The 11,130-nt window shown below is 36.3% G+C and overlaps 1 protein-coding gene across 1 annotated transcript; it reads right to left on the reverse strand.

The window, feature by feature from the left end:
* Positions 1–3,119: 3,119 nt before the first annotated feature.
* Positions 3,120–10,603, reverse strand: LOC130331567 (fucolectin-1-like). Its single transcript, XM_056553697.1, has 3 exons — positions 10,402–10,603; positions 10,009–10,300; positions 3,120–3,334 (listed from the first exon to the last, which is right to left on the reverse strand). The coding sequence occupies exons 1-3, from the start codon at positions 10,481–10,483 to the stop codon at positions 3,151–3,153; spliced, it is 558 nt and encodes a 185-aa protein (XP_056409672.1). The 5' UTR covers positions 10,484–10,603; the 3' UTR covers positions 3,120–3,150.
* Positions 10,604–11,130: the final 527 nt, after the last annotated feature.

Consider the following 11,130-nt stretch of genomic DNA (forward strand, 5'->3'; position numbering starts at 1 on the left):
GTTATCTACTATATACAGTGCACTGTCCTCTATTGTGTTATCTACTATATACAGTGCATTGTCATCTAGTGTTTACTGCTTTACAGTTTAGTGTCATCTGCAAAGATTGCTACTTGTATCTGGTCTGTACAGCTCCTAGCTCCTCTGCAATGTCCTTACCTGTCCTGTATGGTACCATAGAGGTTTGCAGGCAGTTATAGGTTATATATCTGATCTGTACAGCTCCTGACTCCTCTATAATGTCCACACCTGTCTTGTATAGCACCATAGAGATCTGCAGGCAGTTATAGGTTATATATCTGATCTGTACAGCTCCTGACTCCTCTATAATGTCCACACCTGTCTTGTATAGCACCATAGAGATCTGCAGGCAGTTATAGGTTATATATCTGATCTGTACAGCTCCTGGCTCCTCTGTAGTGTCCTCACCTGTCCTGTATGGTACCATAGAGATCTGCGGGCAGTTATAGATTATGTATCTGATCTGTACAGCTCCTGACTCCTCTATAATGTCCTCACCTGTCTTGTATGGTACCATAGAGGTCTGCAGGCAGTTATAGGTTATGTATCTGATCTGTACAGCTCCTGGCTCCTCCATAGTGTCCTCACCTGTCCTGTATGGTACCATAGAGATCTGCAGGCAGTTATGGGTTATATATCTAATCTGTACAGATCCTGGCTCCTCTGTAGTGTCCTCACCTGTCCTGTATGGTACCATAGAGATTTGCAGGCAGTTATAGGTTATATATCTGATCTGTACAGCTCCTGTCTCCTCTGTAGTGTCCTCACCTGTCCTGTATGGTACCATAGAGGTCTGCAGGCAGTTATAGGTTATATATCTGATCTGTACAGCTCCTGTCTCCTCTGTAGTGTCCTCACCTGTCCTGTATGGTACCATAGAGATCTGCAGGCAGTTATAGGTTATATATCTGATCTGTACAGCTCCTGGCTCCTCTATAGTGTCCTCACCTGTCCTGTATGGTACCATAGAGATCTGCAGGCAGTTATAGGTTATGTATCTGATCTGTACAGCTCCTGTCTCCTCTATAGTGTCCTCACCTGTCCTGTATGACACCATAGAGATCTGCAGGCAGTTATGGGTTATGTATCTGATCTGTACAGCTCCTGTCTCGTCTATAGTGTCCTTACCTCTACTGTATGGTACCATAGAGATCTGCAGGAAGTTATAGGTTATATATCTGATCTGTACAGCTCCTGTCTCCTCTGTAGTGTCCTCACCTGTCCTGTATGGTACCATAGAGATCTGCAGGTAGTTATAGGTTATATATCTGATCTGTACAGCTCCTGGCTCCTCTGTAGTGTCCTCACCTGTCCTGTATGGTACCATAGAGATCTGCAGGCAGTTATAGGTTATGTATCTGATCTGTACAGCTCCTGGCTCCTCTGTAGTGTCCTCACCTGTCCTGTATGGTACCATAGAGATCTGCAGACAGTTATAGGTTATGTATCTGATCTGTACAGCTCCTGTCTCCTCTGTAGTATCCTCACCTGTCCTGTATAGTACCATAGAGATCTGCAGGCAGTTATAGGTTATATATCTGATCTGTACAGCTCCTGGCTCCTCTGTAGTGTCCTCACCGGTCCTGTATGACACCATAGAGATCTGCAGGCAGTTATAGGTTATATATCTGATCTGTACAGCTCCCTGCCCTTCTGCAGTGTCCACACCTGTCCTATTTATTACCATAGAGGCAGTTATGGGCTATTGTGATTGTGATTGGTGATTGTGTGTTGGGTGTGTGACTATGCGGTGATTGTGTGTTGGGTGTGTGACCATGTGGTGATTGTGTTTTGTATGTGTGACCATGTGGTGATTGTGTGTTGGGTGTGTGACTATGCAGTGATTGTGTGTGTGACCCTGTGGCGATTGTGTTTTGTATGTTTGACTATGTGTTTATCTTATCAATAGAAAACGTGGCACTCAAATTGCTGGGTGATAACTTAGAATTTTATTCAGCAATCCACAAAATTAAATACTGACGTTTTGGTCCTCCAGGACCTTCCTCAGACTATGGATTGCTGCAGAGGCTGGGGGAGAATGAGCTAGAAATGTAGAAAACTGCGTTGCTGAAGGAAGAGCTTCTTCCAGCGACGCAGTTCGCTACTTTCCTAGCTCATTCTCCCCCAGCCTATGCAGCAATGCACAGTCTGAGGAAGGTCCTGGAGGACCAAAACGTCAGAATTTTTATTTTGCAATCCACAAAAATAAATACTAAAGTTATCACCCAGCAATTTGAGTGGCAAGTTTTCTCTTGATATGGCCTACTAAGGAGTGGGATCCCACTTGAGCACCGCAGAGTGAGAGTGCCATATTTTGCTTTTCTATGTGGCGATTGTGTCACGACTGTAACCCTTATATATAATGTATGGATCTTGTACTCACTGTAATGATAGATGTAGAGGTCATTTTCTCCACTGGGTGTCACTATTGTACATTCCTATCACATCAACTTATAGCAGTGGTCTCCAACCTGCGGACCTCCAGATGTTGCAGAACTACAACTCCCAGCATGCCCGGACAGCCAACGGCTGTCCGGGCATGCTGGGAGTTGTGGTTTTGCAACATCTGGAGGTCCGCAGGTTGGAGACCACTGCCTTATAGTGTCATTTATACTGACTAGATTCCCTATTATGTGTTCTTCTCATTGAGCTTGTAAGTTCGTGAATATATTAGCTATATATTCGAAATTGCGAATATTCGTTTTTCCGCATATGCACATATTCGCATATTCCTTGTTTTCAATTGTGGGGCAGTCACAATGAGGCAAATACACTTGTCAGAGCAACCAATAGTAAAGTACCCTACCCCCTCACTGTTTTCTTCCTCAAATACGCGAATATAACGAATAAGCAAAATTTGCGAATATAAGACGAATATTCAGCTATATATTCACGAAATATCGCGAATTCGAATATGGCCAATGCCGCTCATCACTAATGCTTTATAGACGTGATCAGGGGTGTACTGCAGGCGGGTGACCCCATATTCCGGTACTCAGCGAGTCATGTGACCTCCGTACATTGGGTGATAGGTCTCGGGCCATAGATGGACGATCTTATTTATTTCCCTGTCCTGACAAATCAACAAGAGACGATGCTGAACGTTTATTGTATCGTGCACATAGGACATCATTCAGACCACACAACCTCCTCGGGGCGGACATCGGGGGTCTCAACGTACTCGTAAACCTCCACTTCACACATCGTGAGATGATTCTCGCTCCTTGGGATCCGCACCGTGACGTGTCGGCCAACCATGCCATCACAGCAGAAAGCGATGGTCTCCTGAGACGCGTCCTGGACGACTCCGCATCTACAGAAAGGAAGGAGCGGCAACTATTAACCCCGAAACAGCAAGAAAGAACAACAACTCCGGCCGTAAGGGCAGGATACAGAATAGTCACCGCCCTAAAACCGGTCCCATGATATATCAGGAGATGACAGGCGCCCAGACACCTCAGGGGTTAATATATACTCACAAGCAACCTATGACCCCCCCCCAGGGATATTATTTATTAACACCCAGGCCACAAGGGATAATATTAATATCTAGACCCCCAGGGATTATACTTTTAACTATTAAACCACCGAGGATTATATTTGATAACATCAAGATCACAAGGGACAATATTTATTAACATATAGACCACCAGAGATAATATACAATAACATATAGACCACCAGAGATAATATACAATAACATATAGACCACCAGAGATAATATACAATAACATATAGACCACCAGAGATAATATACAATAACATATAGACCACCAGAGATAATATACAATAACATATAGACCACCAGAGATAATATACAATAACATATAGACCACCAGAGATAATATACAATAACATATAGACCACCAGAGATAATATACAATAACATATAGACCACCAGAGATTATATACAATAACATATAGACCACCAGAGATAATATACAATAACATATAGACCACCAGAGATAATATACAATAACATATAGACCACCAGAGATTATATACAATAACATATAGACCACCAGAGATAATATACAATAACATATAGACCACCAGAGATAATATACAATAACATATAGACCACCAGAGATTATATACAATAACATATAGACCACCAGAGATAATATACAATAACATATAGACCACCAGAGATAATATACAATAACATATAGACCACCAGAGATAATATACAATAACATATAGACCACCAGAGATAATATACAATAACATATAGACCACCAGAGATAATATACAATAACATATAGACCACCAGAGATAATATACAATAACATATAGACCACCAGAGATTATACACAATAACATATAGACCACCAGAGATAATATACAATAACATATAGACCACCAGAGATTATATATAACATATAGACCACCAGAGATAATATACAATAACATATAGACCACCAGAGATAATATACAATAACATATAGACCACCAGAGATTATATACAATAACATATAGACCACCAGAGATTATATACAATAACATATAGACCGCCAGAGATAATATACAATAACATATAGACCACCAGAGATTATATACAATAACATATAGACCACCAGAGATAATATACAATAACATATAGACCACCAGAGATTATATACAATAACATATAGACCACCAGAGATAATATACAATAACATATAGACCACCAGAGATTATATACAATAACATATAGACCACCAGAGATTATATACAATAACATATAGACCACCAGAGATTATATACAATAACATATAGACCACCAGAGATAATATAAAATAACATATAGACCACCAGAGATTATATACAATAACATATAGACCACCAGAGATTATACACAATAACATATAGACCACCAGAGATTATACACAATAACATATAGACCACCAGAGATTATATACAATAACATATAGACCACCAGAGATAATATACAATAACATATAGACCACCAGAGATAATATAAAATAACATATAGACCACCAGAGATAATATACAATAACATATAGACCACCAGAGATAATATACAATAACATATAGACCACCAGAGATAATATACAATAACATATAGACCACCAGAGATAATATACAATAACATATAGACCACCAGAGATAATATACAATAACATATAGACCACCAGAGATCATATACAATAACATATAGACCACCAGAGATTATATACAATAACATATAGACCACCAGAGATTATATACAATAACATATAGACCACCAGAGATTATATACAATAACATATAGACCACCAGAGATAATATACAATAACATATAGACCACCAGAGATTATATACAATAACATATAGACCACCAGAGATTATATACAATAACATATAGACCACCAGAGATAATATACAATAACATATAGACCACCAGAGATCATATACAATAACATATAGACCACCAGAGATTATATACAATAACATATAGACCACCAGAGATTATATACAATAACATATAGACTACCAGAGATTATATACAATAACATATAGACCACCAGAGATAATATACAATAACATATAGACCACCAGAGATTATATACAATAACATATAGACCACCAGAGATTATATACAATAACATATAGACCACCAGAGATTATATACAATAACATATAGACCACCAGAGATAATGTACAATAACATATAGACCACCAGAGATAATATACAATAACATATAGACCACCAGAGATTATATACAATAACATATAGACCACCAGAGATAATATACAATAACATATAGACCACCAGAAATAATGTACAATAACATATAGACCACCAGAGATTATATACAATAACATATAGACCACCAGAGATTATATACAATAACATATAGACCACCAGAGATTATATATAACATATAGACCACCAGAAATAATATACAATAACATATAGACCACCAGAGATAATATACAATAACATATAGACCACCAGAGATAATGTACAATAACATATAGACCACCAGAGATTATATACAATAACATATAGACCACCAGAGATTATATACAATAACATATAGACCACCAGAGATAATATACAATAACATATAGACCACCAGAGATAATGTACAATAACATATAGACCACCAGAGATAATATACAATAACATATAGACCACCAGAGATAATATATAACATATAGACCACCAGAGATAATATACAATAACATATAGACCACCAGAGATAATATACAATAACATATAGACCACCAGAGATTATATACAATAACATATAGACCACCAGAGATTATATACAATAACATATAGACCACCAGAGATTATATACAATAACATATAGACCACCAGAGATTATATACAATAACATATAGACCACCAGAGATTATATACAATAACATATAGACCACCAGAGATTATATACAATAACATATAGACCACCAGAGATAATATACAATAACATATAGACCACCAGAGATTATATACAATAACATATAGACCACCAGAGATTATATACAATAACATATAGACCACCAGAGATAATATACAATAACATATAGACCACCAGAGATAATATACAATAACATATAGACCACCAGAGATTATATACAATAACATATAGACCACCAGAGATAATATACAATAACATATAGACCACCAGAGATAATATACAATAACATATAGACCACCAGAGATAATATATAACATATAGACCACCAGAGATAATATACAATAACATATAGACCACCAGAGATAATGTACAATAACATATAGACCACCAGAGATAATATACAATAACATATAGACCACCAGAGATTATATACAATAACATATAGACCACCAGAGATAATATACAATAACATATAGACCACCAGAGATTATATACAATAACATATAGACCACCAGAGATTATATACAATAACATATAGACCACCAGAGATTATATACAATAACATGTAGACCACCAGAGATTATATACAATAACATATAGACCACCAGAGATAATATACAATAACATATAGACCACCAGAGATTATATACAATAACATATAGACCACCAGAGATTATATACAATAACATATAGACCACCAGAGATAATATACAATAACATATAGACCACCAGAGATAATATACAATAACATATAGACCACCAGAGATAATATACAATAACATATAGACCACCAGAGATAATATACAATAACATATAGACCACCAGAGATTATACACAATAACATATAGACCACCAGAGATAATATACAATAACATATAGACCACCAGAGATTATATACAATAACATATAGACCACCAGAGATAATATACAATAACATATAGACCACCAGAGATAATATACAATAACATATAGACCACCAGAGATTATATACAATAACATATAGACCACCAGAGATAATATACAATAACATATAGACCACCAGAGATAATATACAATAACATATAGACCACCAGAGATAATATACAATAACATATAGACCACCAGAGATAATATACAATAACATATAGACCACCAGAGATAATATACAATAACATATAGACCACCAGAGATTATATACAATAACATATAGACCACCAGAGATTATATACAATAACATATAGACCACCAGAGATTATATACAATAACATATAGACCACCAGAGATAATATACAATAACATATAGACCACCAGAGATTATATACAATAACATATAGACCACCAGAGATTATATACAATAACATATAGACCACCAGAGATAATATACAATAACATATAGACCACCAGAGATTATATACAATAACATATAGACCACCAGAGATTATATACAATAACATATAGACCACCAGAGATTATATACAATAACATATAGACCACCAGAGATTATATACAATAACATATAGACCACCAGAGATAATATACAATAACATATAGACCACCAGAGATTATATACAATAACATATAGACCACCAGAGATAATATACAATAACATATAGACCACCAGAGATAATATACAATAACATATAGACCACCAGAGATCATATACAATAACATATAGACCACCAGAGATTATATACAATAACATATAGACCACCAGAGATTATATACAATAACATATAGACCACCAGAGATAATATACAATAACATATAGACCACCAGAGATCATATACAATAACATATAGACCACCAGAGATTATATACAATAACATATAGACCACCAGAGATAATATACAATAACATATAGACCACCAGAGATAATATACAATAACATATAGACCACCAGAGATTATATACAATAACATATAGACCACCAGAGATTATATACAATAACATATAGACCACCAGAGATTATATACAATAACATATAGACCACCAGAGATTATATACAATAACATATAGACCACCAGAGATTATATACAATAACATATAGACCACCAGAGATAATATACAATAACATATAGACCACCAGAGATAATATACAATAACATATAGACCACCAGAGATAATATACAATAACATATAGACCACCAGAGATAATGTACAATAACATATAGACCACCAGAGATAATATACAATAACATATAGACCACCAGAGATTATATACAATAACATATAGACCACCAGAGATAATATACAATAACATATAGACCACCAGAGATAATATACAATAACATATAGACCACCAGAGATAATATACAATAACATATAGACCACCAGAGATTATATACAATAACATATAGACCACCAGAGATTATATACAATAACATATAGACCGCCAGAGATAATATACAATAACATATAGACCACCAGAGATAATATACAATAACATATAGACCACCAGAGATAATATACAATAACATGTAGACCACCAGAGATAATATACAATAACATATAGACCACCAGAGATTATATACAATAACATATAGACCACCAGAGATAATATACAATAACATATAGACCACCAGAGATAATATACAATAACATATAGACCACCAGAGATAATGTACAATAACATATAGACCACCAGAGATAATATACAATAACATATAGACCACCAGAGATTATATACAATAACATGTAGACCACCAGAGATTAAACCAAGAATTTATTAACACCCAGACCACCGGGGATTATATTTATTAACATCAGACCACCAGGGATTATATTTATTAACATCAGACCACCAGGGATTATATTTATTGCCACTTAGACCACCAGGGAAGAGGAGTTACCACATAGACCACTGGGAATACAATTTCTAAACACACAGACCATTAGGAATTATATCTATTAACATCCAGACCATCAGGGACTATATTTAATTAACCAAGGCCATCAGAGATAATATACATTAAAAAACAGACCAGCAGGGATTATATTTATTTACATTCAGACCACCAGGGATTTTTATTACAACCTAGACCACTAAGATTAATATACATTAACCTCTATTACATTAACAGTAATAGTCCTATTATACACCTATATTACCAGGGATTACATTTATAAACACCTAGACCACCAGGGATTATATTTATTAACACCTAGACCACTAGGGATTATATTTATTAACACCTAGACCACCAGGGATTATATTTATTAACACCTAGACCACCAGGGATTATATTTAACACTTAGATTACCAGGGATTATATTTATTATCACCTAGACCACCAGGGATTATATTTATTAACACCTAGAATACCAGGGATTATATTTATTAACACTTAGACCACCAGGGATTATATTTATTAACACCTAGACCATCAGGGATTATATTTAACACTTAGATTACCAGGGATTATATTTATGATCACCTGGACCAAAAGGGATTATATTTATTAACACTTAGATTAGCAGGGATTATATTTATTAACACTTAGATTAGCAGGGATTATATTTATTATCACCTGGACCACCAGGGATTATATTATATATAGAATTAATATATAAAATTCTATATAATATATATAGAATTACTATATATTATATATAGAATTATAAGGGTTGTCTATAGCAGATCCAGTCCAGTTACACTTACACTGGGTTGTCACCATTTGGAGAGTCACCGACCATGACCTCGGCTCCCAGCATACGTTCTTGGCAGCAGTCCGTCCTGATGGTCAGGACCACTGTTCCGATACGGTGGCTATGCTTCATATCCAGGCTCCACCATGGCTCATATTCCTTCTTGGTGTGGGAGCAGGAGCCTTGGCTGTACTTACTGTCATTATTCCCGTCTATGGCGAGCTCGGGGCCCATGTGTGCGGCGCTTACGCTGTCCACGTAGGTGGAGCTCTGGCTGACCACTCCATGCTTGGCAAGATTACGGACTATAAGAAAGAGAGCGTTAATGTGTGACCAGTGCTGCTCTGTATGGATAGAAGATGGATATCATGGAAATATCCCATGTGCAATGACCTATGACCCTTACCTCCAATGGGGGCAGTACAGCGCTCAGACCAAGCAGCCTCCACTCCCAGAGATAAGAGGAGAATTCCCCACATCATGGTCATTTACTGAGCTCCACAGAAGATCTAGAGGCAAGAATACAGTGAGGTCCTCAGAGTATACGGCCTTGTTATTAATATGAGGCCTACAAAGCACTCGCTGATACCAAAACATCTCCAAACCGGCTAAAGTCTCCTGCACTGGAAATGATAGTGATGCTGCCCCCGCTGACTGAAACTGGTAATGCAAGTAATGTCTCAGTGACAGTAATGGTCCTATAATACTGAAGGTTCTGGAATCCTGGGGGTCCTTTAAGATATTAGCAAGATTGAGATGGGGACATTAAGGACAGCAAGAGCGTTCTGTATATATGTAGAGTGCTCTGTGTGTATGTAGAGTGCTCTGTATATATGTAGAGGGCTCTGTGTGTATGTAGAGTGCTCTGTATATATGTAGAGTGCTCTGTATATATGTAGAGTGTTCTGTATATATGTAGAGGGTTCTGTGTATATATGTAGAATGCTCTGTGTATGTAGAGTACTCTGTATATATGTAGAGTGTTCTATGTGTATGTAGAGTGTTCTGTGTGTATGTAGAGTGCTCTGTATATATGTAGAGTGCTCTGTGTGTATGTAGAGTGTTCTGTATATATGTAGAGTGCTCTGTGTGTATGTACAGTGCTCTGTATATATGTAGAGGGCTCTGTGTGTAT

Source organism: Hyla sarda, unplaced genomic scaffold (assembly GCF_029499605.1).
Source record: "Hyla sarda isolate aHylSar1 unplaced genomic scaffold, aHylSar1.hap1 scaffold_352, whole genome shotgun sequence".
Taxonomy (NCBI): Eukaryota; Metazoa; Chordata; class Amphibia; order Anura; family Hylidae; genus Hyla; species Hyla sarda.

What these genes read in the sequence shown, in the direction of transcription:
- LOC130331567 (XM_056553697.1), bottom strand. Translation starts at nt 10,483, where the DNA reads ATGACCATGATGTGGGGAATTCTCCTCTTATCTCTGGGAGTGGAGGCT. An exon ending in CTGTACTGCCCCCATTGGAG is followed by an intron (nt 10,301 to 10,401) that starts GTAAGGGTCATA and finishes TCTTTCTTATAG; the next exon opens with TCCGTAATCTTGCCAAGCAT. An exon ending in CCAAATGGTGACAACCCAGT is followed by an intron (nt 3,335 to 10,008) that starts GTAAGTGTAACT and finishes TCCTTTCTGTAG; the next exon opens with ATGCGGAGTCGTCCAGGACG.